Source organism: Lissotriton helveticus, chromosome 11 (assembly GCF_964261635.1).
Source record: "Lissotriton helveticus chromosome 11, aLisHel1.1, whole genome shotgun sequence".
Taxonomy (NCBI): domain Eukaryota; kingdom Metazoa; phylum Chordata; class Amphibia; order Caudata; family Salamandridae; genus Lissotriton; species Lissotriton helveticus.
The window spans coordinates 1,096,898,430-1,096,916,722 of record NC_136072.1 but is presented as its reverse complement, the minus strand read 5'-3'; the positions used below and the strand labels follow the sequence as shown (position 1 = coordinate 1,096,916,722).

The 18,293-nt window shown below is 47.1% G+C and overlaps 1 protein-coding gene across 1 annotated transcript in view; it reads right to left on the bottom strand.

The window, feature by feature from the left end:
* Positions 1 to 18,293, bottom strand: part of BCR (BCR activator of RhoGEF and GTPase) — a 447,751-nt gene that overhangs the window by 91,839 nt on the left and 337,619 nt on the right. The window contains exon 11 of the mRNA XM_078667758.1: positions 755 to 874. Within this exon, the coding sequence (XP_078523884.1) occupies positions 755 to 874 (120 nt within the window). The remainder of the gene's footprint in view (positions 1 to 754; positions 875 to 18,293) is intronic.

Below are 18,293 nucleotides of genomic sequence, written 5' to 3'. Positions count from 1 at the left end.
CCTAAGATCCCGGAGGGCTTTAGAAGTGTACGCTAATGGTGGATTGTGACTTTAAGAACTAAGGCAGTAGTTAAAATCTTCTCCCCAGGACGAACCTGGTTGGTGCATCCGATCCTCACTCCATTGCGGTCAGCGTCAAATTGTGCCTAGGTCCTGTCCTACAGCAACAACTGACTATCAATGGCACTTTGTGCTTTTTGGTGCAATTTCAACCTAAAATTTTAAAAATTCAAATGTCTGGTTCCTCTTATTGGACTTTTGTCATTTTGGTATCACTTTGTTTATTACAGTTTACTCTATGCTTCTAATGTGGCTACATTTGTTAAATTGTTTTGCATTTTGAATTCATTACTGGTATTGTACTGCATAAACACTTCATACATTGCCTCTAAATTAAGCAGGTCTGCTCCTTGCAATAGCTACCAGGGGGTTAAGCTCAGGTATATTTTGTGACTTTAGTCTGACAAGGATTGTGATTATTATTTGAACTGGGTACTTACCCCCTAAACTAATAACCACATTTCCTACGCTAGGACATACAGAACACAGGACTCGCATCTGGACATACCAGTAGAACCCAGGAAAGCAAACAAATTGAGGAGTTAAAAGTGTGCATCAGTTTCTGCGGTTGGTAATTACATGGGGCAGGCTGTACACATTAAAGCATTATCTTAATCTGTCGGGTTAAAGACACAGGCAGGTAATGAAGAGACAAGTTAACATAACATCAAAAAGGTACAATCAAGAAACGCACCTTGCCATTGCGGTTATGAACTCGGAAGGCCATATTCGGTGACATCAGCAGCAGCAGCGATTCCTGCTCAGAGAGTTTCTTCTTCAGCCTCTCGATCCCTTTACTTCCTTTGTTTGCTCTCTGGGGGAGCAATGCAGAAGAGTCAGGCTGCAGCTACAGCCACATACTGCTGAAGAACTCTGTATTCATACTCTGATACAGACACACACAGGCAGACAGACTAATAACATTTTGTATGAAGATAAGCCACTGACATGCAATGCTGATAAGCTGTGATGTGAACATTTGAGCCAAACAAATGTAGTGCACTAGCCTTATTTTACACATGCAGCATGACTTGAGCGCCTCCCTGTAAGGGCACATAATGTCTGACAACTCAGTGTATACACTCAGCATAAAAGAAATAACAAATTCTACCAAAAAGGTATGGCCACAGCCAGTAATGTGCACAGATATCTGCCTCAAGCTCATCTCTATTCCATATCCCTGCTTGTTATGATATATCAGATGCTAATTATACAGTGCTCCTCTCCCATCTTTACCACAGTGCACTGAAATTCCAATATCTCACCGCACGCACTAAATCTCCAAGGACAAACCTTACTCTTAAAACCCACAATGTACTCATAAAATTACTGTCCGTAGTAAAAACTATAATATAAGTCTTTCAGCCACATTCTTCATTCAAACCTCAAACTAATGGAACAGGGTCAAATGCAAAACACAAGACGGAAGCGCAAGTCTTTTGCAGCCTTGGCCATGATCGCAGTTGGTTGCTCTTTTAGCCTCCAACTTCAGTTCTGTTTCTCGGCATCTACCACAATGGCTACCTATGTAGTAAACTGCAGTAGGAAGGAAGATGGGAATGTCATGGAAAGAAAGAGGGACTGGATGACCTAGAGTACACAGCAAGTAACCTGTTCTTAGTCTCCAATACTCGACCACCTTTCTTTATATAAATGGGATGGTTACCAACCCTATAAAGTCTAGGAGGCAGAACCTGTAACAACACTGGTTAGCCAAAACAATAAGTGGGTTCAAGAAATGATCTTATCTTTCAAGAAAATTGGTCAGGGATTCTCAGTTTATAATGCCTGATGTTCATGGACCCAGCTAGCCAAGGATTACAATATACTAAATATCTACAAAACAACAAAATGTAATCACTAATCACCATTTTGGCCACCTTTCATGCCCCCAGTTTACTGTCATTGAAGGTAGGACAGGAGTCACCTGTAAAGCCAGAGTGTCAGAAGTGGACTCAGACACCCTCAAGTAAGCTGCTGTCATGACTTTCATAAGGGACCAGGGGGATGAATGCGGACCAGAGGGAAGAAAGATGCTCTGGTACTGAACCAAGATGAATTTCCATTGGTGTTGGTATTTTGTAGAATGACATTATTCATCTTGGAGGTCAATGACAATATAAATCTCACAGCCACAGGAAGGACAGCTTTTGCACCATGATCAGTATCGTGATTAACCTTAATATGTGATGGCTATTCAACCAATAAAGACTGAGATATGTGTGCAAACTTCCTGTTTTCTTGTGTACACTGGTAGATGTGGAGTGCAATCCCTATCCCCTTTCTGCAGCCATAACCAGATGAAACGGAAGATCTGCATCCTCTTACTGGAAATGGGAGTGTGGTGTGTGAACGGGCTCCAGGGCATGTGGGGAGCAGGGCTTAAACCCCTAACCCAAAATTAACGGGTGCAAAGGCTATCTTGTAATATTCTTGCCATATGTTTACAAAGCACAAGCAGACTCTAGCATCCAGCCTAAGTAGCAAGCTCACAGATATTATCATGCGGACTCAACACCTCTGCTTGATAATTAATTATTCTTATAAGGTCTTAAGTCGAGTATCAGGAAAATGAACTAATATGGGGGTACTTCAGGCACTTTACTGTCTGAGGAATGATCAGGCATTGGTTGATATGGGGCGACACCTCAAACATAATAAATGGACAATGAAGGCAGGGTGACCAAGTGTAATTCCTGACTGCCCTGGTGGAAATCAGACAGGATTTTGAGCACCGCTCAATTCTTTGCAGAGTGACAGCATACTCGTTGATAGGAGAAGAACATGCCTTCTCAGCGAAGGTAAAGCCCAACGCATTCTTGAATCAGAGGAGAGGGTTTGAGAGGGTCAAATTGCTGATGGTAATTTAAAGAGGTGTACACAAGATTACAGCATGTGCTCAAAGATCATTGCCATCCATCACACTGAAGCTAACATCTTCAAAAGTATGGAGAGCCTTTAGTTCTTAGATGTACAATCCTGAAAGTATGGTGCCTGCCTCGGCCGCTTTTTCAGATGGGGCAGTGGCAGAAGTAGCACGATTCCTCCCTTCTAGCTAGGTTTTCCAAGACTAAGAAAAACAACAAAGTCAGGGACTAGAATACACAATGTTTTGTTCCATACATTTTATACACGTTCCATGCCACCACTGATGAAGAGATAAGCTACTTGCAGACAAGTTCAGGAATAACTAAATACAGAGAAGGCCTTTACAGTTAGCTACCCTGAAAATGAATATGCTACTTACCAGTATGCATCTGTTCTTGGCATGTAGGGCTGCTAACATTCATATCTTAGCATTAGATCGCCGCCTAGTGTTGGGCTCGGATGATTGCACATTGTTGTCCTGGAAGAGTCTTCGAAGTATCCTGAGATAGGTGGCTCCTCCCCTGGACTACAGTGCGCATGGGCATCGGCTCCATCCCCAGATTGTTTTTCGCCATTGTGGCAGAAGATGGAGTGAAAAGTGTAAAGGATGTCCATGCTAATGAATAAATACAATAGTATATCTGCAGCTGCGACAGGCACCGGGGAGGAGGGCGGGCGATATGAATGTTAGCAGCCCTACATGCCAAGAACAGATGCATACTGGTAAGTAGCATATTCAGTTCGAGGCATGTGGGCTGCTAAATTCATATCTTAGCATAGAATACATAGCAGTCCCTCCATCAGCGGCGGTTGCACGTGCCAGCTGCAGAAACTTGAAAAAGTGTTTTGAGAACAGCCTGTCCTACAGCAGCCTGCTGTTTGGAATGCACATCAACACAGTAGTGTTTTGTGAAGGTGTGTGGTGTGACCCACGTGGCTGCTCTGCAAATGTCCTCCAAAGGAATGTTCCCCAGGAAAGCCATGGATGCCCCCAGTTTGCGTGTGGAGTGCGCCCTGGGGGGTATTGTTAAAGTGCGCTTCGCTTTCTGATAACATATTTGGATGCACTTAACAATCCACCTGGCTATCCCTGCCTTGGAGATTGGGTTGCCTTTGTGTTGTGGTGCGAAGGCAACAAAGAGTTGCTTTGTCTTTCGAAAGTGTTGTGTCCTGTCTATGTAGTACATCAACGCCCTTCGTACATCTAAGGTATGGAGCATCCTTTCCGCCACCGTTTGCGGGTTTTGAAAGAATGCTGGTAAGTCAATGGTCTGATTCAGATGAAACTGTGACACCACCTTAGGAAGGAATTTAGGGTTAGTGCGTAGCACTACCCTATTTGGGTGAATTTGAATGAATGGCTCTTGTATTGTGAGCGCTTGCAGCTCACTGACACGCCTCAGAGACGTAATAGCTATAAGAAAGGCCACTTTCCACGTAAGGAATTGGAGCTCACACGAGTGCAGTGGCTCAAATGGTGGTCCCATCAGTCTGGTGAGAACGACGTTGAGGTTCCACACCGGAGCTGGTGGTGTCCTTGGGGGAATGACTCTCTTCAGACCTTCAAGGAAGGCTTTAATGGCGGGCACTCTGAAGACAGAGAGGTGCTGCCTGTTCTGAAGATAAGCCGCTATGGCTGATAGATGTATCCTAATGGAAGTGTACGCCAGATTGCACTTGTAGAGATGTAACAGATAGCAGATGATGTTGGTGATAGATGCATCTAGTGGGTTGATGTCATTGGACGTACAGTAGATGACAAAACGCTTCCACTTAGCAGCATAGCATGCTCTAGTAGTTGGTTTCCTCGCCTCCTTGATGATACTCATGCATTCTGGAGGTAGGTTAAGGTATCCAAACTCTAGGACTTCAGGAGCCAGATCGCCAGGTTGAGCTGTTGTGGATCTGGATGCTGAATGTCTCCATGGTTCTGCGTCAAAAGACTGGGCGTGAGGCGCAGTCTTTGATGCGGCACCACTGAGAGTTCGAGGAACGTGGTGTACCAAGCCTGGCGCGCCCACGTTGGAGCAACCAGGATGAGAGTCATGGAGTGCTGCCTTAGCTTTCTTGCGACCAGCGGTATTAGAGGGGCTGGCGGAAAAGCGTACGCAAATTTGCCTGACCAGTTCATCCATATCGCATTCCCCTGCGACTGTGGGTGAGGGAACCTGGCGGCAAAGAGTCGGCATTTTGCGTTCTCCTTTGTTGCAAACAGGTCTATCTCCGGATGACCCCACTGCTGGAAGTACGGGTGGAGAACAGAAGGGTGTATCTCCCACTCGTGCATCTGATGGCTGTATCTGCTGAGCAGATCCGCCATCTGATTGTCCTTTCCTGGGAGGTGTTCTGCCATGAGGAAAATGTTCCTCTGAATGGCCCACTTCCACATGCTCTGAGCCAGATGAGACAGCTGTGGCGAGTGGGTGCCTCCCTGCTTTTGAATGTAGTACATCGCGGTCATGTTGTCCGTCCGGACTAGCACGACCTTGTTGCTCAGATGTACAATGAAGGACTTGAGCGCCATGAAGATTGCCATCAGTTCCAGATAGTTGATGTGCATCTTCTGTTGCTGCGTCGTCCATAGTCCCTGCACTGTGTAAGTGAGCACATGAGCTCCCCATCCCTGGAGAGATGCGTCCGTTGTCAGGACAATCTGCGGCACGGGCTCTTGGAACAGTCGGCCCTTGCAAAGGTTGTGTGGAGTCCACCAATGCAGAGAGTCGTATGCCCGACTGGTAACCAACACTAGGTCTGTCAATTGCCCACGAGCCTGTGTCCACTGATTCGCTAAGCACTCCTGGAGCGGGCGCATATGCAACCGTGCGTGAGGGACTATGAAGATGCAGGAGGCCATCATGCCTATCAACTGCATGAACACTCTCGCTGGCAGGGAGTGTCGTGGTCTGAATCGTTGGATCAGCGACTGAATGCTGTCGATTCTGACTTGGTTTGGCTGAGCCATGGCTGTCAGGGTGTTGATCGTAGCACCCAGGAACTGCCGGACATGTGCCGGCTGAAGATGCGATTTTGGGTAATTTAGGGAGAAACCCAGATCGTGAAGAAGGTGAATTGTAGTCGACATGTCTGCGGCGCACTGTTGCTCTGACTTGGCTTGTACGAGCCAGTCGTCTAGGTAGGGGTAGACATGGATATTCTGCCTCCTGAGGTGCGCCGCCACTGTCGCTAGACACTTGGTGAACACCCTCGGGGCTGTTGTGACCCCGAAGGGTAGGACTTTGAACTGGTAGTGCCTGCCTTGAATAGTGAACCTGAGGTATTTCCTGTGTGACGGGTGTAGTGGAATGTGGAAATAAGCATCCTTGAGATCTAAGGTTGCTAAGAAGTCTCCCTGGTTTAGCAAGGGAAGAATCTGCTGCAGTGTAAGCATATGGAAATGTTCTGACAGTATGTACAGGTTGAGGGGACGTAGATCGAGAATGGGCCTGAGAGAACCGTCCTTCTTTGGAATAAGGAAGTACAGGGAATATACCCCTGTGCCTTCCTCCCCCACCGGCACGAGCTCGATTGCGCCTTTTTGCAGCATCGCCACCACTTCCTGCTGCAATAAGTGCAAGTGCTCTGCGGACATAGGCCTTTGCCTTGGTGGGATGTTGGGTGGAGTGGATTTCAACTCTAGGCAATAACCATACTGGACTAGTTGTCGCACCCACCTGTCTGTGGTGATGTTTCTCCAGACGGGCAGGAACTGCTGCAGTCTCCCCCCGACAGGTGTTAGGTGGTCGGGGGGCAGTGACAGAAAGTCACTGTTTGCTTGGAGTAGAGGTGCGGGAGCTGTTGTTTCCTCTGCCGCGACCTCTGTTGCTGTTATTCCTGTAACCTCCCTTGTTCTGTTTAGTGAACGAGGATTGCGCCCCACCTTTGGAGAACTGGGATTGTTGACCCATTTGTCCTCTGGTGACTCCACGTGCACCTGAGCGACGAAAATTGCTGCCACGAAACTGTTGGGACTGTAGGGCCCCCATAGACTTAGCAGTTTCTGTGTCCTTCTTTATTTTCTCTAGGGTGGTGTCAACATCCGGACCAAACAGACTATCAGGATTGACTGGCTGATTAAGAATTGTTGTCTGAATATCCTGCTTAAACCCTGAGATGCGGAGCCACGCTTGTCTTCTCAGCATAACGCTAGTGTTGATAGCCCTAGCAGCTGTGTCCGCAGCGTCAAGTGCACACTTGATGGCTGCGTTTGATATTAGCTTTCCTTCCTCAATAAGCATTTTGGTGCCTTCTTGGAACTGTGGGGGCAGGTGTTGTATAACCTGTTCTAGGGTGTCGTAGTGCGCCCTATCATAACGCGCCAGGAGCGCCTGTGTATTTGCGATGCGCCAAAAGTTTGCCGCCTGTGCAGCCACTCTTTTGCCTCCTGCCTCTAGCACTTTGGACTCCTTATCCGGGGGAGGAGCTTCACCCGTTGTCTGGGAGTTGGCACGTTTCCTGGCATTGGCAACCACAAGAGAGTCCAGTGGCAATTGTCCCCGGATGTAGGCGGGGTCCGCAGGTGCCGGCCTGTACTTCTTTTCAATGCGAGGGTTGACCACTCTCGCCCTCGTAGGCTCCTTAAAAATGTCCCCAGCATGTTTGAGGACACCTTTCAGCATAGGAAGTGTTTTTACTGTCCTTTCAGATATTGCAAAGGTGTCGAAAAGGAAGTCTTCCTCAACCGGGTCGGCATGCATGTCCACATCATGATTGGCCGCCGCCCTTTCAATTAGTGCATGAAATCCTGCTGAGTCCTCAGTCGGGGATGCACGTGCATTAAAGGTCTGCGGGTCTTGGCCCACACCTTGGGTGTTCTGGTCACCAGTGTCGTCGTATGAATCCGGTTGTACATCAGGTTCATCGATAGGGAAATTGTACTGCTCATCCTCATCATACCCCTCACCCACAGAGTGCTCTGGGGAGGGAGTAGGGCTCCGTCTTGGAGGAGGCTGAATCGGTTCCGTGAGGCCTGAGGCGTCAAGGGGCACCCTCTTTTTCTTCAGTGGGATGATGTAGGAGTCCACCGGCTCAGAAGAGATCTTCCTTTTATAGAGTGTCAGCTTGCCGGTGGCAGCATCGATGAAATGCTCCGAATCGTCTTCCGATTCGAGTACACGACGCGGAAGAGGGTCAGCCAGCGAGGAACCCTGTTTCGGAGCCGATTTCGTCGAAAACGCTTTCGGCGCCTCCTTAGGTGGCAAGAGAAAGAGGAGTTTTCCAGAAGGCTTTGCCGGAGTGTCCTTTTGCGGCTGCGGTGATGGCATCGGAGCCGATGGAGCAAAGGCTTTCTCCCTGATTCTCTGCAGTGACTCCGCAATGGGGGACGGTACACTGCCAGTGGGTTTCGTCGCCGACAAGGATGCTTTGAGCGGTCCCTCGGATCCGACGTCCTCGTGGGCCTTGTGCGTTTTGGGCGCGGAAACCGTCTTCGGCACCTCCGATTCTTGAGGCCGGGGCGCAGACTTCTTGTGCGTAGCCTCTCTGGAGCCGACCTTGGCGGGCTTGGACGGCGCCGTAGCCGCTGATCCGTGCCGACCATCTTTCTTGGGGGCCCCTTCCTCGGGCGTCGGTTTCGATTTTGGAGCATCGGAATCGACAGACTTCCTCGGCTTCTGCGGACCGGAGGTCGACGGAGCCGATGGGGTGACGGGCACCGATTTCTCCACTGGCACGGCAGCCATCTTAGGGACACTCGAGTCCTTAGGTTTCAGTTTCGATTTCGGGTCGGCCATTTTAGGTGTTGACGACCCCGATGGTTTCAGTTTCGGTTTCGAAACAGCGTGCCCAGCAAGTGAGTCCGTAGCCGGGCCCGAAGGCGGGGCTGTGGCTTGCGGCAACGGGTCCTGGGTAAGGCCGACAGGCGATCCCGTGTCCCGGTCGGCATCTTCGTAACCTTCAGGGCAGAGCTCGTCCCCCGAGCTGTCTGCCGCGGCCCCATAAATCTCATCGTCGTCTCCTACCTCTTCGACGTATTCGAGGACTTGACCCGCGACTCCGTCGTCGTCTCCCGGATCCGCCTCGACCTCCGTCTGTGATGGGGAGACTTGTAGATGGTGACCCTGGACCTCTTCTTCCTGGTCACCGAAGATGTTCTCCGGATCCGGGGCCGCTTGCCTAGCTTCCAAGCGCACCGCGCGCCGAAGCTTGAGAGTTTTCTTGGAGCGGAACTGTGCACAGGCCTTGCACTTGCCGTCGTCGTGGTCCGGCGAAAGGCACTTGTTACACACGGGGTGTAGATCGATGTGTGGGTACTTGGACCCACAGAGCGGGCAGTACTTAAACGGGCTCCGCTCCATGTCCGTAAAGGCTTGCAGTCGTGTCGCGATGAGAAGGCCTCAAAGTTCAGAGAGCGAAGAAAACTCCGCTTATTCCGGCTCCAAGAGACGGAAGACTCGAGACCGTGCGCAGACAATACCGACGCAAGAAAATCGAGGCCTTTTGGCCGTTAAAACTTAGTTTTACTTGGTTCCGACAGTAAGACGTCGAGACCACATCCGAACCCAATGGCGGAAAAAAACAATCTGGGGATGGAGCCGATGCCCATGCGCACTGTAGTCCAGGGGAGGAGCCACCTATCTCAGGATACTTCGAAGACTCTTCCAGGACAACAATGTGCAATCATCCGAGCCCAACACTAGGCGGCGATCTAATGCTAAGATATGAATTTAGCAGCCCACATGCCTCGAACATGGATATTAACCCTTCTAAGAGAGGTGGTCCTTTTCTCTTTGGCCCCATCTTACCACTAGCCTCCTGAACAAACATGAAACAGATTGGTTGGTTGAGTGACCTACATCCCTATCACAATCTGCATAATGGAGTGAGGGTAGAAAGGTAGTCATGGACCTGCCCACAACAGGCAATGGTATCAATGGATTGGTCATGGATGCCTTTCTTGTGGCACAGTCGGAGTAGTGCAGTTTTTACCATCCACAGGTCCCTATGTATAAATGCATTACTGAGACCCGTTTGCCTTATGTCTTGCAACCTAAGTTGGGTAAGGACAGAATTAAGCTGGGGCACATTACTGGATAAGATGGACTATGAAGGCACAAGTAAGTGAATGTATCTTAGGGCTGCTCTGCTCCTGGCAAAGCAATAGAGGAACTGCGTAGCGTTGTGGCTCACAGAAGTCTATGGCAGAGACTGCCATTTATGGAGAACAACATGCTGGATGCTTGCTCATCTTTGCTTCTTGTAAACCAATTACTGGAATTAATTTGTGACTCATTGGTTGGCATATCCTTCCCAATAGAAACTGAAATTGTTAAATCACTTCCTATAAAAGGGAGGTACATATGCTACAAGTATTGATGGGATGAACAAAGCAGAAAACCAGTACCAGTAGGATCATAGACTGAAATCTAAGATGAACAGGACCTGCAGTTAATAACCACTCGTACTGAAAGCATAAACACAATATATGAACTACAACAAGCAAAGAAGGAGAAAACACCATTGAAAGTAAAACTATCAAAAGGGACAGTAGATGCCCTGTCAATGCGAGGCAAATTAAAATAAATTAAAAGAACACACACACCCGCTCAAGAGTGTTTTCCGGTTCTGATGATGCATTCTCATCTACTCACTTTGGTTAAAATAGAAAATAAGGTAGCCAGGCAAGAAGGGGCAAGGTTGGGATATTGAGCTGTGTGGGGATACTTCCTACTAGCTCTTTCCATTTCCATTTAAAGGTCCATGGAGTCCCTTAACTGAGCCTCTTGCCTTTATCATGTTTGGGACATGTATGAAGACGCATGCCTGAGTATGGGATGTGTGGTTTACGGGTGGAACGATGCAGCTAATTTGGCCAATCTGTGTGTGCGTGTTGCGAAAATGCTGGTCTGCTTATATATGTATGAATGTATGGATAGGTATTTGTGCAGCAGAGACCTAGCTAAAGAGCAACTGAGCAAGAAACATGGGTGCACACCCATAGATATGATCCAAAGTAGTTTTAAATGAGGCACAATATTTATATGTGTAGACTGTTACTGTGTAGAGAGGTTTTGTTCCATGAGAAGGCGGTCTTCTTTGTGTTTAAACTTTTCATTCCATTTTGGACATCCTAGTCCATGCAAACCGTATTTAGTCCCCACCGACAAAACTTGGGTACCTGGTGAGGCAGGTTTCCAGCCTATTCTCTTCGTCCAGAATAAGTCTCCCCTGGCGTGGGTGAAACTCACCCATCTCATTCAACGTGATATAATCTCTCAGGATAACAGCATCAGGTATGGGCCTGTAGTCTGAGGCAAATGCACATCAATCCTTGCCCAGTTCAAACTAGCCACACTATGACTACATTCAAAAGTAAGCTAAATCTGGACTGCAAAAGATTCTCATGGATTGATCTCAAGTGTTCTACATTTCTCTGAAAAACTGTGTCATCCTGTCCTTGAGTTGTTTCTGGACAGCTGTGCACTTTATCTCCAGTTATCCAGACAATCTTGTTAGTGCACTGACCATGTAGTTTTGGTTTGTTGACATCAGAGCTGTGATCCGGAAGGTGACAATTCCTTCAAAATGTAAATTGTATTTGATCAATTTCCTTATGACACAAACTTAAAAAGGTTTTTTCAGCATGGGGCTCTTTTATATTCACATGCTGTGCATTATGCTCCATTTATTGGCTGGGCCTGTATGTATGCAAATCCACCATTTGACTCATTATGATGTCGACCATTATCCCATATGTCCTAAAACATGACCTCCATTTTCTATTCTGTTCCATGCTATAGGTGGCTGATTTCTCATTAACAATATTTAGGGGTCAGCCTAAGTATCCCTGCATCACATGGGCTACGAAGAGAATACAGGAAAAAATTGTAATGCGGGAAAAAATGCGTGTCTGATGAGTTTAGCTCACTGTGTTTGCAGGCCAAGGGTGAGACATGAATTAGACGGCCCGAAAGGGATTGCACGACGATTCGGAAATACAAGGACCTAATTGATGTTGGACTAGTCTACCTATACCTCAGGGCATTTCAGTGACATCGAGCTGCTACTAATTTACATCAAGTCCCCGCAACAGAATGTGAAAACACTAATTAGCTAGACGCCCTCCTGGACTTGCCCTTTTAATTTGAAAAGCGTATTAATGGTTGCATCTTTATTTTACGGGCACTCTGTCTTCCGTTTGTCCTGAAGAGGCCAAAAGTCACAGGCTGAAACACATCGACATCTTTGATGGAGAAGTCTCTGTAAATTGAACCACATTTCTTTGATGATGGCTGGTATGCGCACCCAAGAGATGGAAGAGGATAATGGTTTTCCTCACGTGTTCACTATTTCCCTGTGGGTTTATGCGTAAAATGGATGAAAAAACACCCATTATTAAGTCATAAAGGAGGACAGAGTTCAAGTAAGGAATATGCTACTTACCAGTATGCATCTGTTCTTGGCATAGAGGGCTGCAGAGTGGTACATTTATGAATAGATCGCCATCTGGTGTTGGGCTCGGATGATTGCACTTTGTTTTTCTTCTGGAGAAGTCTTTGTCGTCATAGGTGACTCCTCCTCTCGGTGTTAGTGCGCATGGGCATCGGCTCCATCCTTAGATTGTTTTGCCATAGTAGGGTTAGATGGAGTAGTGTAGTGTAGTACATAAAGATATGCCCATGTAAATGTATCTAAATAAGATAATGTTGGGACAGACACAGGTTTCCGGGGAGGCAGGGAGGGCATGTACCACTCTGCAGCCCTCTATGCCAAGAACAGATGCATACTGGTAAGTAGCATATTCCGTTCGAGGCATATGGGCTGCAGATGGTACATTTATGAATAGATTGTACAGCAGTTACCTCCCTAGCGGTGGTCACCAGTGTCTGTCGCAACTGTCTGAAATAGAGTTTTTAATACAGCTTGGCCCACTCTGGCTTGTTGTGCAGCCTGTACATCAACACAGTAGTGCTTTGTGAATGTATGTGGTGTAGACCAAGTTGCTGCTCTACATATGTCATCTAGGGGAATGTTCCCTAAGAATGCCATAGATGCTCCTAGTTTTCTTGTGGAATGAGCTCTAGGAGGAACAGTTAATGTTCTCTTTGCTTTAATGTAACATATTTGTATACATCTTACAATCCATCTTGCGATGCCTGCTTTAGAGATACGATTGCCCTTATGTGTTGGGGAAAATGCTACAAATAGTTGTTTAGTTTTCCTGAAGTCTTGTGTTCTTTCTATGTAGTACAAAATGGCTCTTTTAACATCTAGTGTATGTAGAGCCCTTTCTGCCACCGTCTGTGGCTTTGGAAAGAAGACTGGTAATTCCACTGGCTGATTGATGTGGAATGCTGAAATTACTTTAGGCAAGAACTTTGGGTTTGTTCTAAGAACCACTTTATTCTGGTGTATCTGTAGGAATGGTTCTTGTATTGTTAATGCCTGTAGCTCGCTTACTCTTCTGAGTGAGGTAATGGCTATAAGGAATGCCACCTTCCATGTAAGGAATTGTATTTCGCACCTATGCATAGGTTCGAAGGGTGGCCCCATTAGTCTGGTGAGTACTACGTTGAGGTTCCAGACTGGGGAAGGTGGTAATCTTGGTGGAATGACTCTTTTAAGACCTTCCATGAATGCTTTTATCGCTGGTACTCTGAACAGTGATATGCGCTGCCTGTTTTGTAGGTATGCTGCTATAGCTGCTAGATGTACTCTGATAGATGTGTACGCTAGATTACATTGCTGTAAGTGTAACAAGTAGCAAATAATCTCCCTTGTTGATACGTCTAGAGGGTTGATATTGTTATTAGTACAGTGTATAGCAAACCTCTTCCACTTAGCTGCATAGCATGCTCTGGTGGTTGGACGTCTCGCTTGTTTAATTATTTCCATGCAATTTGGGGGGAGATCTAAGTACCCAAATTCTAGGATTTCAGGAGCCAGATCGCTAAGTTCAATTGAGTTGGATCTGGGTGCATTATTTCTCCATGGTTCTGTGTAAGGTGCATGGGTAGAATTCGTAGCTTTTGATGTGGCACTTGTGAGAGTTGCAGGAGCGTGGTGAACCACGGCTGTCTTGCCCACGTGGGTGCTACTAGTATCATGGTCATTGAATGTTGTTGCAGTTTCCTGACCACTAATGGGATTAGTGGGAGAGGGGGAAAAGCGTATGCAAATTTGTTGGACCAATTTATCCATAACGCATTGCCCTGCGACAGGTGATGTGGGTACCTGGACGCGAAGCTTTGGCATTTTGCGTTCTGATGAGTGGCAAATAGGTCTATCTCTGGTTGTCCCCATCTTTGGAAGAATGGCTGCAGTATTTGTTGGTGCAGTTCCCATTCGTGTATTTGTTCCGACTGTCTGCTTAAGATGTCTGCTATCTGGTTTTGAACTCCTGGTAGGTGTTCGGCTAACAGATAGATGTTTTGAGGAATGGCCCATCTCCAAATTTCCTGTGCTAGTCTGGATAATTGGAGAGAGTGCGTCCCCCCCTGTTTTTGAATATAATACATTGCTGTCATGTTGTCTGTTCTGATCAGGACTGCTTTGTGGATAACATGTATCTGAAAGGCTTTCAATGCTAGAAACACTGCCAGTAGTTCTAGATAGTTGATGTGCAGTGTTCTTTCCTGCACACTCCACCTTCCTTGTACTGTGTATTTGTCCATATGTGCTCCCCATCCGGTGAGCGATGCGTCTGCTGTTATTGTCACCTGTGGAATTGGCTCTAGGAACGACCGCCCCTTGGTAATGTTTGTTCTGTTCCACCACTTCAGAGAGCGGTGTGTGCGGTCGTCTACCAACACCAGATCCGTAATCTGTCCTTGAGCCTGATTCCACTGTGTCGCTAAGCATTCTTGTAGCGGACGCATTTGTAGTTTTGCATATGGTATTAGCAGTATGCAGGATGACATCATGCCTAATAGCTGCATGAACACTCTTGCTGTTAGTGAGTGTTGTGGCTGAAATCTCTGAATGATTGTAAGCATTGCTTGGACTCTGATTGGGTTGGGGTACACTTTGGCTTTTTCTGTGTCTATGGTAGCCCCCAGATATTGTTGAACTTTGTTTGGTTGTAGGTGTGACTTTGTGTAGTTCACCGTGAACCCTAGCTGGTGTAGTAGCTGAATTGTCTTTTGTGTGTGTTGCAGACACTCCTCTTGCGACCTGGCTTTTATTAGCCAGTCGTCCAAGTATGGGAAGACATGAATTTGTTGTCTTCTTAGGTGAGCTGCTACCACTGCCAGGCATTTTGTGAACACCCTTGGTGCCGTCGTGACACCAAATGGGAGGACTTTGAACTGATAATGTTGTCCTTCTACCACAAACCTGAGGTATTTCCTGTGGGCTTTGTGAATAGGGATATGAAAGTAAGCGTCTTTTAGATCCAGTGTAGAAAGAAAGTCCCCTTTCTTCAGTAAAGGAAGTACTTGTTGGAGCGTGACCATGTGGAAATGTTCCGAATTTATGTATGCGTTGAGAGGTCTTAGGTCCAGTATTGGCCTTAGAGACCCGTCCTTTTTGGGGATTAGGAAGTATAGGGAGTATACTCCTGTTCCCTGTTGGTGCTGTGGAACCTTCTCTATGGCATGTTTTTCTAGCAGTGATATTACTTCCTGTTTTAACAGTGTCAGGTGATCTTGTTTCATTGGACGCTGTTTGGGGGGGATGTTTGGTGGGGTAGCTGTGAGTTCTAGGCAATAACCATGTTGGATAATTTGTCTTACCCACTTGTCTGATGTGATGTTTTCCCAGACAGGTAGGAACTGTGATAGGCGTCCCCCTACCGGTGTTATATGGTCTGGGGGAAGCTCTATGAAGTCACTGTTTTGGGGTTGGAGAGTTGCGGTTGTTGTTGTTTCCGCGACCTCTACCCTTGTTGTTGTTACCCCTGTATCCACCTCTAGAATTACCTCTGGGTGATGTAGGTGTAAAAGAGGTTTGCTGTTGGTTTGTACCTGTACTTTTGGATCCTCCTCTATAGGTGGATCTACGAAAGGAACCTCTTTGTGTCGGCTGTTGCAATGCTCCCATTGATTTAGCCGTTTCTGTATCCTTTTTCATTTTTTCTAGGGCCTCATCTGTCCCTGTGCCAAAAAGTGTTTTCCCATCAAAAGGTTGGTTAAGTAATGAGGTTTGTACCTCTTGTTTGAATCCTGACACTCTGAGCCATGCATGTCTCCTTAACATGATGCTTGTATTTGTCGACCTTGCCGCAGTTTCTGCCGCGTCTAGGGCGCACTTTATTGAAGTGTTAGTAATTAACTTCCCTTCTTGTATAAGTTGATCAGCTCTCTTTTGATGTTCTTTAGGGAGATGTTTGATGAGTGTTTCTAACTCATCATAATGCGCTCTGTCATACCTTGCAAGTAGTGCTTGCGTATTAGCTATGCGCCAACTGTTTGCCGCTTGAGATGCTACTCTCTTGCCAGAGGCATCTATTAGTTTAGACTCTTTGTCAGGAGGTGGCGCTTCTCCTGTAGATAAAGAGTTTGCTCTCTTGCGAGCGTTTGTGACCACTAGTGAGTCTAGAGGAATTTGTCCCTTAATGTATATTGGGTCTTTTGGAGCTGCCCTATATTTTTTATCAATTCTTGGGTTCAATACCCTAGCCCTCACTGGGTCTTTGAATATCTCTGATGTATGACTGAGAAGGCCTTTTAGCATTGGTAGTGTTCCTGATGTTTTTTGTGCAGTAGGTAGTGTCTCTAATAAGAAGTCCTGTACTAGAGGTTCTGTATGTAGGTCTACCTTATGAAATGTTGCTGCTCTAGTAATGAGTTGTGCAAACCCAGTATTGTCATCAGGAGGTGAAGGTTTTGAGGGATATGACTCAAGGTCGGTATCATTACCTGATCCCACATTATACTCCTCCCATGGGTCTGCCTCCTCTGGGATTGTGTCCTCATCATCCCCAGGGTGTCCCCCCTCCCCTGTGTCACTCTCTCCATCTGTTGTAGGTGTAGATGGACGTGTGGGAGGAATATCTGGCCTATTGTGAGGAAGAGGCGAAGATGGTGTGTGAGGTTTGGGAGAAGGGGGAGGAGTTGTATTCGTCCCCATTGTTCTCTTCTTTGGATGAGCCTTGTCGTCCAAATGTTCATGTTTCCTCTTTTTAGGTAGTTCTGTGACTACCTTGCCAGTCTTTGGGTCAATAAACAAAGTCTTTTGTTTAGGATCCGTTCCGTGTTCCTGTGTCGGTACCGCAGTTTTCGGTTCCGAAAGGTGTTTTTTCTTTGAAATGTCCATTTGTATTTTCGGTGCCGAAGTTTTGTTCGGATCCGACTTCTTCGGTATCGAAGATGTCCCCGGTGTCGAGGGTGTTTTCGGCGCCGAAGCGTGCTTCGGTGTCGACATGGACTGCTTCGACTTCGAGCTTTCCTTGACCTGGTGCTTCGGTGTCGATGTGGTCGGTTTATCGGAACCGGAACCACTATGATGGGGGACCGAGTGTTTCGGTTTCTGTTTCGTTGCCGGGCTCGAAGGCGGGGCGTTGGAAACTTTTTTCGGTTGTCTGACCGGGCTCGAGGGCGGGGTCGACACCGTGCGGGGTCTGTTTTTCGGTAAAGGGACGTCGTCACTCACGGTTTGTTGGACGTCGATTTCCTCGACGTCGGACTCGTCCGCTTCTGACCCCGCCTCGTCGGCCTCTTCTTCCTCCTCTTCTGGGTGCTGGTCCTCGAACAGCTCCGGGATTGCTTGTGACTGCATTCTCGATACCTCGTGTCTTCGGGCTCGACGGTTTCTAATCGTCGACTTTGACGAGAACGCTGCACAGGCCTCACAGTCCCTGGATTCGTGTTCAGGGGACAAGCAGAGGTTGCACACTTCGTGTAGGTCCTTGTGTGGGAACTTAGCACCACACGTTGGACATTTTTTGAATGGAGTCCTTTCCATGGACCCCGGGCTGGACTACGTCGAGTTTCTCGTAGTCGTCGTCCTTCGAATCGCGTCGGTATGGAGTGAAGTCGCGTTCGATAACGATACCGTCGATTTGGAAAGGAATACGCGCCGGTTATAACCTTCTTTGTTGAAGTCGGTCCGGAGCGCTTCGATCCTCATCCGAACCCGATGGCGGAAAAAAACAATCTAAGGATGGAGCCGATGCCCATGCGCACTAACACCGAGAGGAGGAGTCACCTATGACGACAAAGACTTCTCCAGAAGAAAAACAAAGTGCAATCATCCGAGCCCAACACCAGATGGCGATCTATTCATAAATGTACCATCTGCAGCCCATATGCCTCGAACATGTATTTTACACAGCCCAATAGGGTCATTGTGATGTTAATTATTAATTTTGTAAATTGTGTTAATGTATAATAGTGGTGATCATTTTGCCTGTGTTTCCTCGTTGTGTAATACTTTCAGGATTAGGGCATTTGTCCAACTGAGTAAGGATGAATAGAATTCCTTGTGTATAT